The sequence below is a fragment of the Thalassophryne amazonica genome, chromosome 8 (genome assembly GCF_902500255.1).
Source record: "Thalassophryne amazonica chromosome 8, fThaAma1.1, whole genome shotgun sequence".
NCBI lineage: Eukaryota > Metazoa > Chordata > Actinopteri > Batrachoidiformes > Batrachoididae > Thalassophryne > Thalassophryne amazonica.
The window spans coordinates 71,529,030-71,546,718 of record NC_047110.1 but is presented as its reverse complement, the minus strand read 5'-3'; the positions used below and the strand labels follow the sequence as shown (position 1 = coordinate 71,546,718).

Sequence of the window (17,689 nt, the reverse complement as noted above, 5' to 3'; positions counted from 1 at the left end):
TTAGGCTTTACAGATTCTGAATGAACAGTTTACGAGGGCTGTCCGTAAAGTATAGGTCCTTTTTATTTTTTTCAAAAACTACATGGATTTAATTCATATGTTTTTACGTCAGACGTGCTTGAACCCTCGTGCGCATGCGTGAGTTTTTCCATGCCTGTCAGTGACGTCATTCGCCTGTGAGCACTCCTTGTGGGAGGAGTCGTCCAGCCCCTCGTCGGAATTCCTTTGTCTGAGAAGTTGCTGAGAGACTGGCGCTTTGTTTGATCAAAATTTTTTCTAAACCTGTGAGACACATCGAAGTGGACACGGTTCGAAAAATTAAGCTGGTTTTCAGTGAAAATTTTAACAGCTGATGAGAGATTTTGAGGTGATTCTGTCGCTTTAAGGACTTTTCACGGTGCGAGACGTCGTGCAGCGCTCTCAGGCGGCGTCATCAGCCTGTTTCAAGCTTAAAACCTCCACATTTCAGGCTCTATTGATCCAGGACGTCGTGAGAGAACAGAGACGTTTCAGAAGCAGTCGGTTTCAGCATTTTATCCGGATATTCCACTGTTAAAGGAGATTTTTTTAATGAAAGACGTGTGGACGGGTCTGCGCGTCGGGACGCAGCCGACGCGGCGTGGCGGCAACACCTCCGTGGCGCGGCGGCAACACCTCCGTGTTGATAACCATTTGTTAAAATCCAGTTGGCTTTTGATGGCTTTCAGTGGAGTGAGTATATGAGAAATTGTTTATCAGCTGGAGATGTTCCAACTTGTCCTCAAGGCTTCCAACAGAGGTGTTTTTCCTGTGACGGAGCGTCGCGGCGGCTGCGAGCCGACGCTGCAATCCGCCCGCACGTCTTTCATTAAAAAAATCTCCTTTAACAGTGGAATATCCGGATAAAATGCTGAAACCGACTTCTTCTGAAACTTCTCTGTTCTCTCACGACGTCCTGGATCAATAGAGCCTGAAATGTGGAGGTTTTAAGCTTGAAACAGGCTGATGACGCTGCCTGAGAGCGCTGCGCGACGTCTTGCACCGTGAAAACTCCTTAAAGCGACAGAATCACCTCAAAATCTCTCATCAGCTGTTAAATTTTCACTGAAGACCAGCTTAATTTTTCGAACCATGTCCACTTCGATGTGTCTCACAGGTTTAGAAAAAGTTTTGATCAAACAAAGCGCCAGTCTCTCAGCAACTTCTCAGACAAAGGAATTCCGACGAGGGGCTGGACGACTCCTCCCACAAGGAGTGCTCACAGGCGAATGACGTCACCGACAGGCGTGGAAAAACTCACGCATGCGCACGAGGGTTCAAGCATGTCTGACGTAAAAACATATGAATGAAATCCATATAGTTTTTGAAAAAAATAAAAAGGACCTATACTTTACGGACAGACCTCGTATATATTCAGTAAATTGTCATGATTTTACACATTATTGTGAAAACGTTAAAAATATATAAATTGCAAGAGTTTTTCACTGACAATTTGATGGCATTCACATTTGTCAGATAAAATTAAAGTTATTTTAGTGTTGTTCTTCAGATGACAGCTATCTTAGGGCCCAGTCATACCACGAAAAACTGGTTGGAGACTGTAGCCTGATCCAAATTAGCATTGCCATGTACAATAACATTGCTATGACATTGCAACCATGAAACCTTGATATGGGCATGTCAAAGACGGCCAACCATGTCTGTGGCCACCTGCAGTCAGTTGCACAGTCAAACAACAATAAAACTGCCATAAGATCAACTCTGACAGCAAGTTGCCTGCTATAGGTGTCCAAGTGAATGGGGCCAAATTGGCAATTACATGCAATCTGTATGCAATAATACAGTGAATGAATGACAAATAGAGGAACAGCGCAAATCGGTTGCTATCTATTATGTCTGTGCTGCAGAGTTGACTCTGCTCGGCTGCATACAGTGTAGCACAAACAATGCAGGAACATTCATTCATTTTCTATACTGGATTACTCCAGTCAAGGGTCATGGGAGGGGGGGTGAAGAATATCCCAGCAGTCATAGGGTGTGAGGTAGGGTACTACCTTGACTGGACACCAGTCTGTCGCAGGGCCACATATAGACAGACATACACATCCACATGCTCACTCACACCTATGATCAATTTAGAGTCACCAGTTCACCTTGCCTGCATGTCTTTGGAAGTTTGAGGAAACCAGAGGACCTGAAGAGAACCCATGTAACCACGGAGAGACATTGCAAACTCCATACAGAAAGGACCCAGTGGGAAGTGATCCCAAGACCTTTTTCCTGTGAGTTAACAGTACTAACCACAAAGCCACAATGCCGCACATGCAAGAGCACCAACCAAGTTTAATTGAGGTAAGATTATGGCCCAGTCACCCAGCATACGATGATTCCTGAACGAAGGGAAAAAGTGAAAAAAAAAAAATCACAATTCATTGAGAAAAGGTGGAGGAACGAGCTTTATCACAGAATACCCTGTGAATCAAGAGCACAAAAGGGATGAAAGAGGAATGAAACAAAACCGAAGCCAACGTTGATCTCGACGCTTTAAACGAAACGCACCTGGAGCCACTGCTGGAGCAGTGTGTGTCTGCATATCTGCGTTCCATGACTCAGTGCTGGGACGGAGCTGCAGCTCTTCCACAAAAGCACTCAAAAACCGGCTTTTGTACTATGTGAAAACATTCAGCTGGTTGAAAAGGTCAAACAAAAGGCTAACGTTACAAAAACTAAGCAAACGATAGGCTAACGTTACAAAAACTAAGCAAACAATAAGAAACCATCAAGATTGACAGCAAAACGAAATACGGACGAATTGAGGTTTTCATTGCCCTTCGTTCAAATTTTTTGACAGTTTAAAAACCTTGACAAAGCGACCACTGCAGGAACGAAGATGAGCGAAGGTTAAATGATGCCAACAAAGGTCAACGAAAGTCCATATTTCTTGTTTCGTTAGGGCTTGTTTGTCCTTCGTTAAGTCCCATGTGACTGGGCCATCATACAACTATTACTACTGTGATAAAGATTATTATTACTACTGTGATAATACAGTCTTCAATTAATTTAGCAACATTTGGGTAAAGAATGGGCCTGGTTTCTCACCTTATTGCATAATTTAAATCAAAATGTGTAAAAGTCACAAAATGTTTTGTATACTGCCTCCATAAAACCTATCATGTGTGCAACATGATTGATTGATTAATAAATCTCTTATTTCATAAATGGGTGGGCCATGCTTTATGTAAAGAGGTTGTGTGAAGTGATTATTACCAGAAACAATCAATAGTTTGCTGGATTAGAATGCAATATGGACTGTGCACATTCAGACAGTCTGCACCTTTTACCATCTGGATAATGATCCATAGAAATGAGATCAGATTACCTCAGGTTATATTAATCTTGTATGAACACAAGCGTCTGTGTAAAAAAAAAAAAGTTTTCTGCTGTTTATGTCAGGCATGGAGGCTTGTGAAGAAACATTTGAAAACAGAGTGGTTGTCTTTGTATCACCTTTGGGTGCGGGAAATAGTCCACAGTTGATTCAGTTTAAAGAAAAAACAAGCAATCCAAACAGATCCGTTTTTGTATGTATGACAATGGACACTGGAGGTGTCTGTCTCTTTTCATTTTCTTTCTCTTTCTCACAATCAGTGTGCACAACAGACAAGATCTCTGCACCTCCATGATCTTGAAATGACTTTGTGCCACCATGAACTTTACTTGATATTGAAATAGATCTAAATGTATGTTACCGTGTCCGTAAGTGTTGAAATTGTGCATCCACCGCATGAAGTGTTTAGCAGTTTCCGGTGATGTTAGAGCTGATACACGTATCACTCATATATATTTGGTTTACAGTGGGCTGCAGGCTGACTGCTGTTGACTGCAACGTGCCTGTTTATTAAATGAGATTGATTGCATTGATTGCAGCTGTCACCAATCTGTCTGACTGATTGCAGTCAGTCCAAGTCAAACAAGGCGCCTCCCTGCTAGGTGACCTGTGACTGTGTTGAGATGGAACATGGTCATGCTGAGGTTGAGGGTGCTGCACACTCAACTTTCATACAACCAGCTGGTTGCTGCAACTGCTTGCAATCAGTTGCCAGCAGCTGCAAAATTCATTGCAAACCAGGCGATGACCAATATTTCCTCACCACAAGGAGGTTAGCATCCTAATTTTGCTCTAATGTGACTGCGGCCTTAACAATGCTGTGCTCAAGTGTAAAGTGTTTGTTTTATTTTTATTAAGTTTATTGTTGGTGCTCATAAATAATGAAAACTCTTATGGAACTAGTATGGTAAATCATGAAGTTTGTTGTGTGTTATGTTTTTGGTGTCTGTTTCTTATGTCAATGTTATTCTACACCTGGCATTATTTTCTGTATATTATTATTTTTTTATGTTCTTTGGCTAATTTTCTATCATGTCAGACCATCTTCAGGTTCATGCATCACTTCCACATAAGATTGTTTGGTTGGCTTCAAAACCACCATGAAAGCATTCCCTCACTGCCAGATTGTCTAGATTCCTACCTGCTATCTTGTGCTTATATTCAAAGTGTTTTCCCTATACTTAGCCTCTCTATTAAAGTTTTGGTTATTTTGGTTGATTTGGTCGCTTGGTATGTTATCTGTGCTGTGTTATTTACCTATTGTTATCAAGTGAAACAACTCAAGAAATTCCATCAAAGATATCATCGGACAATCATGATCAATGTGAATCAATTTGTGAGTCAATCAATGTGAAATGGTATGATCGTGTCACCAATGCTGTAGTTCTTGACCAAGCTTGCCTGACAAGTATTGAGGCTATGTTACACCAAAACAGACTGAGATGGTACGGACATGTGGTGAGAATGGATGTGCAACGTCTTCCAAAACAGCTTCTCTTCAGTCAACTTTCTACCGGATCATGTTATGTTGGCGCCCCTAAGAAGACATACAAGGATGTCCTTAAAAGACATTTTAAAGACTGCAAGATTGCTGACTGGGCTACAGCCCCAGCAGATAGACTGGTTTGGAGGGGAACGGTTTGTGATGGCATCAAGGCTTTTGAGACCAATAGACGGAACGCTGAAGAAGAAAGACGCGCAAGACGGAAAGCTGCTGAAGCTCTGAAACAGTTGGCAGCCTCCTAGTTAGATGCCTGGATGAATTCTGGACTGCCATGCTCATGTCAAGTGGCACTGATGATGATCACTTGGTATGTTATCTGTGCACTGACCTTTTGCTTGTGCTTTGGATAACCCCTCTGCTGCTTGTTGGACTGATCACCTGAACCTGTATAGTGACCAAGCATTATCTACTGGTATAATCTGCAATTAATTACCTATGGGACAAAAACCGCGTTCTTTTTGACGTCATTGTGGTTCTCTGTGTTGGGGATTCTCTGTCTAGGCCATTACAAAGTGCTTTTAATACCTGTTTGAAATTTGTGTACTTGGCAGTTTACACTGAATTACAGTAATAATTACTATAACTATTTAGATGCTGGACAGCCCTACTTAGTCTTGTTTTCACCAGCCGCCACAGCTACACTTTATACAATAATGCACTCTTTATTTTTTGTTAGCGAGCATGCCTCACCGTGGAGCACTTCTGCAGATAATAACACAGAGATTAAGATGTGTGATTGGGCAAAAGTCCTTTTCAGGACTTGTGTTTATGGTCGTTGGGGCTGTGCTGCCAAGTATTAAGGTCAGTTATGCTCTAAAGGCTGCAGACAGTGTGTAATTGTAGCACAACACAGTCTCAGATTTAGGTCGCAACCTTTTGGAACATGAATTAATTGAGGCTGCAAGCAAATGAAAAAAAAATGCCTTAGATCAAAGCGAATGAGCCGCATTGTTTGAAATCTTCACTGGTGCAGAAGTGTGGATAAAGAAGAAGAGAAAGGCCATAATAACTGCACAGCATGTGCAAAATATGACCAACATCAAAGCATGAGGAGAGATCATTATAGAATGGCAGTCTGGATACCCTTGAAACATCTGAAACACCTTAACAAACAAGGACATAGTGTAGCTTTATATCTATGCAGTTATTTCCATAAATCTTGCACTAACTGTTCATACTAAATAGCACCTCAACTAACCTGAATTTTCCATTTATTTAGTTATTTATGCACTCATTTTGCAGAAATGTAACATACCTCAGCTGTGCCAACCAAGCAGTGATAAAGATAACAGATCACCACAATGCACTGAACAGTCCAAAAGCAAAGGTTCTCCTGGAAGAAGTGTCTTTGTCTTGGGAGTACTTTTGCTGTGTTGTGGATCTTTGCAGTGTATCTGTGGTTTTGCATGTGTTGTGAATTTGCAGCAGACATAATTTTGCTCCATGTGTTTCATGTTATATTTGTTTGTGTTCTCTTTGGTTAAAAGTTTTTTTTTTTTTTTTTTTTGCATTTACAAGTTATTTTTGATGCAGCAACCCCTTGCTGATCTGATGCAGGTGTTTTTTTTTTTTTTGGATTTGCTAATGTTGTGAGGATTTACAAGTGGTGTGCCCTCTCTTGTCCACCAGAGACCTCCAGTGATGTGATTCTATGTGAACAGTCAGATCAGAAAAAGTGAGGGGTCCAGACCTTATTCATGCAGTTCACCTTGCGGTGACTTATGTTATGATTTTGTTCTGTACTACCAAACTGAATTGAACTGAATCAGATACACTCCGCTTACTAACAAAAATGTGAGGAAAACAAACAAACAAACAAACAAACTATAGGGCTCTTGGAGAGTTAAAGCCAAATATTGCTTAAATTGTCTGATGGATCCTGGATTGATGTCAAGGTTTCAGTTTTGCTGGGTGTTCTGTTTTATTTTGTTCTGTTTGTTATTTTTGCATTTCGTTGGGTTTGGTTGCTGGGGTTTTTCTGCTTGGGTCTGCCTGTCTTTCTTTCTCTTGTCTCTCTCCCTTGGATCTTGGTGATGGATGTTTCTCTCTCTCTCTGGCCATGCCCTAGTTATGGTGCTTTCCATGCACACCTGTTCCTGATTTGCTGATTACCACCTGCAGTTACTTAAGCTCACTGGGTGTGTTTGTTCCCCGCCAGTTTGTCATGCCTTGTGCCCTCATTCCAGCTCTGTTCCTGCGTTCCATAGTCCTACTTGCCTCTTTGTGTGTACCTGACCTCCAGCCTGTTGCTTCGACCACGCCTGTTTGCCTGATGTTTTTTGTATTGTTGCTTTTTTCTGAACTGCTTACTCGTGTACCAACCACCGCTATCCTCAATAGTAAAAACTTCTAAAAACCAGAGCTGTTTGTCTGAGCCGTGCATTTGTGTCCTGCAATTCCAGACCATCCAGCCTGATAACTGATAATATGTTTCAAATCTAATTCAAAATAAAATCTATAATTTTCTAGGACATTATCCATCCGCTCACCAAATTTCAACAACATGCTCTCATAACTACTTGATTACATGTTAAACATTTTTTCTTTATCTTGGTTCTAGAATATATTCTTGATCATTTCCAAAATTGAATCGCTTATTTTCCGGAACATTATCTATCTGCTCCAAATTTCAATTAAAAAAAAAAAAAAAAAAAAATTTTTTTAGTTAAACTGCTAGCAGTCAAACAAATGCTGGTGAAAACATTACCTCCTTGGTGGAGGTAACATAAAATAAAAAACAAACATATTTTGTGTGTGTCATCTCTATTTTGTATGTGATGTGATTATTCAAGGAACATTCTAATTTGTAGACCATGCACATATTTGCACCTGCAACAAATGAGTGCAAAGTAGGGCGGTTGTTGGAATTCTACCATTGTGCAACAAATATGTTTGCTGTTGGGATCAATGTTATGAAACACAAAGAATATTTCAGTTTTCAAATGCTTGGTATTAAACTTAAAGAGCTGAGCCACAATCAGGATTACAATTCAGGGACAAGATGCATGAAAATTTTGAACATATTTTCCAGGTGTTTCACTTGTGTATTATCAAAGGTAACCATTTGGTGAATCATATCTGAAAACTTTGTGAAGCAATCACTAAAATTCACGGATTGGCATTAATTTAAAGCCTCAGTTATAAATAATGTTACGGACACTACATTGACAGTTAGGCCTGCCATATTTGACATTTATTTGTCCCCTGAATTATTAAATTTTGTTGATAATCATGATAATATGCAAATATATCGCATAATACTTAAGTGCACTGCAATAATAAGCATGACAAGGAAAAAATTTCAAAACGACAATTTATTGAACATTTCAAAAGATAAAAAAAATCTTATCTGAATGATTTTAAGATTCTTTATTATTAGCAAATGACATGTTTTTACCCAAAAAGCTTTTGAAGTTTAAGAGTATATTTAACCTACCTCAGAAGCTGTTATTTTCCATGTTTTCAGTTGCCTTGGTAACAAACTGATCACTGCCCAAAATCACAAACCTGTTTCGCCTGATGCAAACAAAATCTGCACCAAACTGTGTGTCTTAAGGTGTTGAAACCGTGATTTAATTCCCAAAATTATGCTGGTACATCTTATGGTATTTTCTAGCAGTTACATGTGCACTATTCGGTAATGCTGGAAATGTCCCCTTTTTCAACAGCTCAAATTTTCTGATATTTAAACAGTTTTCCTAGTTTTTTTTTTTTTTTCTTCATGTTTTGAAGCAACATTGCAGATGTTGTCCCAGTTGGCATAAAACAAAAAGGTTCACCTGCAGATAAATTTTACTTTTCATTGTAATGGGAAAAAAGTGACCCTAGTTGTCTGACCCGAATTCATTTAGTTTTGTCAGATTCAATCCAAAATAATGATTTTTGATTTTAATGAATGCTGAATCATGTGCTTTGTATCCATGTCACATTCTTGTACATTTAGCACAGCATTTGTTCATTGATAGGAGAACAGCTGGATGTATGTTACGGACACTACATTTGGACACAGCGAAGCCTTCACAAAGACAGTGATGCCAGCATTCCTGAATGTTTTGGTGTATATTATGTCAGTACCATATGTGTTTGTCATCAACATATACAATATTGTTTCAATCTATCTCATTTGATTCTCTCTGTGCTGTTACGAACACTACATTATTTTACAGACAAAAAGAGTCCTTTACTATTGGACTCACATGTAACACTCTGAGTGACATAACAGCAAAATTGATTATGTTCAGAAGCCTTCTGTAGGTGGACATGAAATTCAATTTGTTTGACACAAGTCAGGTAAAATTCCAGCAAAGTTTTGCCAGGTATTTGGTGAAGTCTTAATATTCAATGAAAATAATAACAAAAACCTAAGTTTCTATATTGAGTCATAATCCAAAGCAGCATTGACCTATTCTGTAAACTGGAAAATAACACAGAAAAATCGTACCAACTGCAGCCATACCATAATGACATGCATGTCAACAAAACTATATCAGAATGTGATGTTGAAATCAGTGTATATATCAAGTGGTCGTGTATAACAAACAAGATTTTTTTTTCATCTACAAGATGGTTATACATATCTTTTGAAATTGTTGAGGTTACATGTCATTCATGAGTTTCCTGGCTAAAAAATACTCCTGGATAGTTGTGTTTGTAATTTTCACAAGAATGTAGACCAATAACATCAAAAAATGTAATGCAAGAATCCTGATTGTGGCTGAGTCGACTGTCTCTTAAAGGTCAGCTAATATAGTGGGACTACTGACATGGCTAATGCTAGCAATGTTTGGCTATAGCTGCAAAGCAAGTCAAGTTAAGTATGGGTCACACACTGGTGCTGTGCTTCACTGCATCCACAACACCATGGGACCACCTTGGGTACTGGATGGCAACTGCCCAGGTAGACAACCAATCCATTTTACACATCTCTAAGGGCCCCTTCACACATGGTACAAAGTTTGGACGAAGTGCACACTTAGTGTGCGTGATGCAGGAATTGTGTGCAAACTGCGTAATGTCGTCCCTGTCACCAACGCCTCGTACACCTGTTGCTACAACTATTTGCGCACACAAGCACCTGAAAGACAAATTGTGTCTTTCGCGGCAGGTGCCGGCCAAATTCCCGGTGACACGCACGAACATCTAACACCGCACGCATGGCACTTAGAAAATGTGTGGCCAGTCGCACTCTTGGCATGACAAGAGACTGCAGACGACCACTGTCATACTTGCAGAGAAATTTGTTTAAGTCCCACATGAGTGTGGCTTTGGTGTGTGCGCTGAGATGACAGAAGGTGTGTCCTCCCACTGAAGCGGCTTTGGAAATCTGTGGATATGGACATTCCAGCTGGACACCATGTACTGTGTTTGGACAGACATAGACAAACAACTGCCCACTGTGACGTGGGTACGTCTGTTTGCTGTTATCAAGTGGACACAAATAAAAACATATGTCACTGTGGTGACATGCTGCAGCCAGCGAGCGCGCACATGGTCAGGCTGCTCCCAGGTTGAAATGGACCATCAGATCAAAACACGCAACAGGCGATCTCACTGTCACGTCACCCACGTGAGCTCTGTTGCACATGACGCGGTGTCCTGCAGCGCGTCGTCCACAAGACGGACGCAGATGTGCATGAATGAGATGAGTCAACTGCTTCTCATTCATGTCATTTCATGACTGTATGTCTGTCACCATGGGTCATCTACAAAGGAACAGAACGGATCATATTTGTATTGCTTGCTTGATAAATGCAGTGTTGTTATATGGTGTGTGATTTTAATTTTTTGTAATCCTTCCTGATATCAGGCAGATTCCCACATGTTTCACAGAACAGCTCTGTAGCTCAGTGGTAAAGTCGCTGGCTGGTAATCAGAGCTTTTGAAAGGTGTGAGTTTGCATCCAGTGGGCGGTGTGTTTTTCTCTCTTTTTTTTTAAATTATTCCACATAAGCGGCGCGATGTGGTTCCACACATACCGGTTGGTGGTTCTTTTTTTATTTATACCACATAAGCGATGCCATGTGGTTCCACATGTACTAGCTGGTTTTTATTTTTTTTATTTATACCACATAAGCGGCGCAATGTGGTGCACCTGACACTGTTCCTGCTCGACAGACACCGGCACGTGCACGAACATTCGCACCGGGTTTGTGCATGCCTGCCTGTCGGCGCAATATTTTGTGCGCTAATTTCAAACTGTTTTGCGCTGTTACGCCGTTTTCGTCCAAACCCTGTCAAAACTTCGCACTAAGTGTGAAGAAGCCATAAGATAGCCATTTACCTACCACAGCGAGGTGAAACATGGGCATCCCCTTGATTTTCTCCAGCTACTGGGGTCCTTAACATTCAGGCACCTGTGTGCTGGATCAAACACAGAAGAACAGCCATACGGCCAAAATGCAGTAGCTGACGCACCCTCACAGCGCAAGTAATACTCATCATCTTAGTCTCTCTAAGCATTCACTAATTTGATACAAAAGTCTTCCAGTAGTACCCAAGGATCCTCCAAATAGCTCTAGTACCAAAGACATCCAGGCATCACCTTAGGTGACTGGTTAGCATCCAAGTCTCACAACCATACAGCAAGACAGGTGGTACCAGGACTCTAAAGACTTGGGCTTTTGTTCTCCTGTAAAGATACCGGCATCGCCAAACATCTCTGTCCAGCAACCTCATGGATCTGTAAGCTCTTCACTGGTGCCTCTCCAGAAAACACTCTGTCACTACTGCATTCAAACAAATTATGGTGCCTCCAAGTGTTCTGGGGTGGGAAAGATTTGTGCAAAGCAGAACAGCACACAGAGAAGACTGTGACCATGTGAACAATTCCATTCATTTTGTTTATATAGTGCCAAATCACAACAAAGCTGCCTCAAGGTGCTTCACATAAGTAAGGTCTAACCTTACCAACCCCTAGAGCAAGCACACAAGGGACAGTGGTAAGGAAAAACTACCTCTGAGGATATTGAGGAAGAAACCTCAAGCAGACCAGACTCAGAGGGGTAACCAACTGCTTAGGCCATTTTAATTGTTCCAAGGTTTTTACAAAGTTTTACAAAGCTGAAGTAACAGAAAGCAGGAAATCAAACACCAACATAGCAAAAAAAAAAAAGATGAATTTGATGAGAAGTGCACTCAGGTGTTTGCACACACCTTTAGAACACGCCTGTAAAATCAAACTGTCTGGCTAGAAGTTGGTTAGAATGTGTTATGGCAACATATTTTAACTTTTACTTCCAGTTAACATAATTATGTCACCAGGACAGTCCCAGTTCCCTCTTTGGATAACAGACATTATGGGAAGCGTGTCTTCAGCCTCAGTTAAACCACACTTATCCAAGTGTTTCTGAAATTTGTCCAAGACTTCTGCATGTGAAGAATTTATACTATTCCGCCTGTGTGTGTGTGTGTGTGTGTGTGTGTGTGTGTGTGTGTGTGTGTGTGTGTGTGTGTGTGTGTGTGTGTGTGTGTGTGTGTGTGTGTGTGCATATGCATGCACGCAAAGCCCATGAGGCAAATATAATAATGCTGAGATGTTTTTCATTCCATAATGGGAGGAACTGCAGCCTTTTTGTGGTGCTGTGTGCTAGCCAGAACACGAGCGAAAGGTGGGCTCTCAATCACTGCAGCAACTGTCTCCTCAGGCTATTTATGAATTGAGTGATATATGATCATAACAGATTTTGACTTGACATGTCTGAATAAGCAAATCAGCATTGCTGCTCAATCTTAGTGGGGTGTAAACATTGCATTTTATCAAACATCTGATTATTCTACCATTTTTTTCCATTTATGTGTCTTTTTTATATATTTAATACTTCCAAAGGAGCATCACGACATGCTGAGTGCTTATTTTTTTCCAGTCAAAAACCCACAAATTGATAACAAACAATCAAGCTTAAGGCGCATCTGCAAAGCATCAAACTGTCTCCACAGATGTAATCAATACAGTTGCCATGATAACCATCAGCAGTAGTGTATTTATCCAATATTTTTGAGTTACTGACCATACAAATTCCACACCTACAGTCAGCCATGACAAAGAGGCTTATGTGGAATCAACACGTTGTGTTGCTATAGGGAATAAAGAAACAATGCAAAAAGAGGGGAGAATGACTTCTCAAAATCCACAAAGGTAAACCCATCATTATTCTCAGACAGCTAATGTACACAATCAGTCAGTGCACATACCAGTGCACACATGTCTCTGTGTCTCCTACTGCACAGTTTCCACCACATCAGCCACTATACAATGGAAAATCACGACATAGTTTCTCAGACACTATGGTTGACAGCTTTAAATAAACAAGGAGGCTCCTCAAATGTTTATAGTCAGAGAAATATACTGCGTAAAGTCACAGGAGAGCTGGTGATGATTGTTCCTCAACTGTATAATGAATTATTCACTCTCCATAGAAGTGCAGTAGTTTTTGTATTTTATGAAAGTAACATTGCAAATTATTCATTCATTGGACCCAAAGTAAGAAATCAAATCCCATTGATGGTGGTACTTATCCTCAGGTACTGTTGCGTCAAGCAGTAGAGTTTTTACAATTCTCACTGGATAGGACACCAGTAAATCACAGGTTACTTCACCAACCAAGGTTGGTACCAATTGACAACTGGGTGGACTGAGAGAATGCAGAGAAAGTGCCTTGTCTGAGGATACAGAGAGATAGTGTGGCTTGGAATCAAATCCAGATCAATATATTCGCAGTCCAACTCCTCTACCATGTTACCTGTATAGGTATAGCCCTATACAGGGCTTGAGTCCCATTGGTACTAGTGCTTAACCCCAAATTCTGTAGCATGAAGCAGATGAGAGTCTATGACTCCTTCTCTAAAGGATGCAAGTCCATCACAGGTGACTGGAACAATGCAGACAAACTATCTCGTCCAAGGATACAGACAAGTAGCATGGTAAATGGACTGCATTTACATAGCGCTTTTCCATCAGACACATCAATGCCTCACAATCACCCCGATGTCTACACACCTGGAGCAATAGGGGATTAAAGACCTTGCCCAAAGGCCCTTAGTGATTTTCCCGTCAGGCTGGGATTTGAACTGAGGATCTTCTGGTCTCAAGCCCAGCGCCTTAACCACTAGACCATCACCTAAGGTCTAATTGCTCTGCTATGGGTATAGCAATAATGCTACAAGGAAGTAGCCATTCCTCATAAGAATTGGACAGCTGCCCCATTCAGTCTCATGGATTGACTTCTGAAACATGTTTAAAAATGCATTCCTTGCAATGATGCAGTCATCAAAGTCTGACATCCCTCAGAGGATTGATAGCTAACACTGTTTTAATGGGACAACGGTCATCAGAAAAGTGAACTTTGTCATTCAAGCGTAGCAACATGAAGAACACTTCACTTTAAAGGTATTATAGAATTACATTCTATTCAAAGCTCTTAATGAAATGATCTAATAGTAGCAGAGAGTGTGAACATTTTGCACTGTTGCACCTGTCTTTTTGTCTGTCCACCATGAAAATACAAAAGCAAAGGTGAGTTTTCATGAATGCACTGAGCGATCTGAGCCATTTTATTCATTCAAAAGACCAGAGCTCTCCGGCATGTGCAACACAATGCCTCCATCAAACCCGATCACAGTGTTTCTTACCTTTGTAGGCGAGCCGTATCCTTGGGTTGATGCTGTGCGTTTTGCTCTGCACAGCCAAATACAGCAGCATCAGTGTCACATATACAGTCCTGGTGCACTCTGCCATCCTCATATAGACTCCACATGCACAAAAACCTGCAACGTCTAACAGCTGGCAAGCTGAAAAAAATCTACTTGCACCGAACAGTCTGTTTTGTGTGCATGTTGTGGAACACCTATCTCTGCAGCACAAGCTCTGATTTCCCCTATAGCCGACAGCTGCATCCACCCACCACCTCGGAGAACAGGGTACTCTGTGTCGGGCGCTTATCCCTCTCTGGTTTTAGTAACCAGGGAGAAGACCAGTTGCTACATTCACGCCGCAGCGCTTTTTGTCCATATGTCAGTCCATCTGTCTGAATGAAAGATTAAAAGATTAAAGCAAGCAAAAAATGGAATCTATAAGTCCCACAAAGGTGTTGGAGTTGATCGCTTGGATAGAACAAAAAAAAAATGAATGTCTATATTTGTTTCCCTTTGTAGACAGAGCTGGAACTTGTGGAATATCTTCAGATTGGGTTCCTCATCTTGGTTACACTGGAGCCAGTGATTCTTTGGACAGGAGCCCAGGGATGTCTGTCTGGGAGAGGGGAGGAGTGAGGTTGCCTCGTGCCTGGCGTGCGGTCTGGGGAGGAGAGAAAAGCTGCTAAACAGCCACCAAGTCTATAAACCTCAGCTTCAACCTCAGGGAGTCACTTGAGAGGGTTTCTCCTGCTGCGGCTGCTCTGGGCACGGGCCACCTGCCACTGAAAAAAAGCAAAATAACCCCGCCAAACTGGCTGCTCCGCTTTTTCCTCTCTCAGACAGCTGGATTCAATGAGCGTGCTCCGGCTCCCGGGCAGACTTGGCGTGTGTCTCCCCCCCACTGCTCCTCTCCAAGAAATACTGCTCCACAAGTCAGCCTCCAGACCTGCCTTTACTCCTCCTCCTTCACCACTTCCCTCCTCTGCATGAGCTTAGACCAGCCTGTTTTCAGTGTCTTCACTTTCTCTTTAATCTGCAATTATTGGCCTCTTTATCTTTTTTTTATGTTTCACAAAGTTGAGCAGTTCTTTGAGGAATTCTGTCCTCTATCACTCCTTGGTTCTGTTAAAGTGGTCATATTGTGTAAGATGTATTTTTATATGCTTTTTACACTAAAATCTGTTTGGGTTGTTATGACAAACATATCCAAAGTGCCACAGTTCTATGAATGTACAGAGAAACCCCCCGTCTTTGGACATAATTTAGGCTTTTAATGGTTCATTTTGGAGTATGGTGATGCATGTCACAAACATTTATGTACGTTCTTGTATTCGATCACCTACAGAAGCGCTGTGCACTCTGTGATATTCCCACATGGTGTGCAGGAGAGCTACACGGTTACCCATCTAAAAGCAAAGTACAAAAAAAAAAAAGTACTGTCAAAACTGATATATAAGAAAGTAAAAAAGAAAAGAAACAAAACACTTGTTTAAAGAAAATTTGACTTAATTTTTGTCTAAATACAAAAGTAATCTTGTCAAGCATTTTTTTTTTTACATAAGGAAAAATGTCTTATTTTGGGAAAATGTATCTCACTTTTACTTAATAGGTGTTTCCAGCTAATATCAAGCTGTATTTAACCAGTAACAAGGAAAGACAATGGATTTCAAATTATCCAAGCAAAGGAACAAAATTGTTTTCCTTGTTTTAAGACAGAGGCTAATCTTAAAATGAGAATTCTATCCAGTTTTTTTTAAATACTTTATTTAAGGCACATTTTGATTATTCAGCGCCTAGACATTTAGCTAATTTGGAGAATTCTAACCAAATAAATCTGTCTTACCCCATTGACAGATTTTTTTTTGCTTAATACTAGACAATCTGGCTAGATTTCAGATTAGTTGGTTTATTTTGAGAGGGATTGTTTTTGCAGTGGAGGCGTGGTAAGCAATCCTTTTCAATGAAAATGACAAAAAAGAACCCACCCCCTCCCCCCAAAAAAGGAAAATATGTTAGGAAATAATACAAAATATTCAGGGTGGGAAAATATTCATACTCAATATATTGCAATATTCAGTTTTATAATATAAGGATTGTTGTGTGTTGGGGGGTGTGGCTGGATATTTTGGTGTTCTTTTCTTTTCTTTGCTCTCCAGGTGGCATGAGAACTGATTTGTCTGTGGAGAAGGTGCTGGCTGAAGAATCCTTCACCCTCATCAACATCATGTGTAGCACCTGTGAATGGTGCTCACATGCAACCTTAAAGACTTTCAGCTGAAGCAGATAATTGGATGGCGTTCTGCATTTAAGTCATGTGTGATTCAAGCAGAACTGCCGGGAACTCGACCTTGTGATGTTCGTTTGTGAGACGCTGAGGACCGCGCCTGGGTTTGACACATCGAGCCCGTGAAGCAAGGAAGGGTGAGGGACACATGCTGTCAGCACACATCAAAGGTGATTAAGTGTTTGACTAATTGTTGATAGTAACTTGGTATTTTGTTACGCAGTATACTTGAATTGTGATGAGGATTGTGCAGCTCGCTTCTCACTGCTGTGGCATGCGGACAAGTGGTCCTCCACCTTATTTGCATAAAGCTTAAAATATAGACCTGTATGTGTTGCTGATAGTGTGTGTCTTTTGAAGGATATTAGCTGTAACTGCTAACTTACCTCACCTCTTCTATGCTTCGCAGAGAGTCGGTTTGTCATGTCCACCTGGGGGGTGTTTGGCGGTGGTAGTGGGTCCAGGAGCGCCGGGCTTCGATCCTTTTGGGCGCTGGAGAGCGTGCCAGCCTTCACTCCACCAGAAGGACGCTATTTCTGTTTTTGCACTTTTATGCACCAGTGGGTGAAATAAATGTATTGTTTTTGGAGCCGCTTTTCTGGTTATTTGTAGCGCTGGGTTCCGTCTGACGCAGGTCCGCTCCTCAACCTGCGTCGACACATAACAAGGATCAATTTTTAAAATGAAGAATTGTTATAATTTCAATTCTGTTGCTAGTGGAAAGGAGTTGGAAATGCGAGACTGCTTTCATTCACCAGAGGGCACAATGTATTGTACCCCTAATATAAATGATCTGTGATGTCACCTTCATCACAGCTCTTACATTTGCAGGAAATTGCATATTATGTTTGTAGGAGGCAATCACTATTATGTTTTATAGGAGATATATTATGTGTGTGGCATT

At 41.0% G+C, this 17,689-nt stretch overlaps 1 protein-coding gene across 2 annotated transcripts in view; it reads right to left on the bottom strand.

Annotated features, from left to right (window-relative positions):
• sema3e (sema domain, immunoglobulin domain (Ig), short basic domain, secreted, (semaphorin) 3E) overlaps positions 1-15,480 on the bottom strand; it is a 71,194-nt gene extending 55,714 nt beyond the window's left edge. The window contains exon 1 of one of the 2 annotated variants that reach the window (XM_034176633.1): positions 14,499-15,480. In XM_034176633.1, coding sequence (XP_034032524.1) covers positions 14,499-14,610 — 112 coding nt within the window. In that variant the 5' untranslated portion in view covers positions 14,611-15,480. The remainder of the gene's footprint in view (positions 1-14,498) is intronic. The other variant, XM_034176632.1, reaches the window with a different exon arrangement.
• Positions 15,481-17,689: the final 2,209 nt, after the last annotated feature.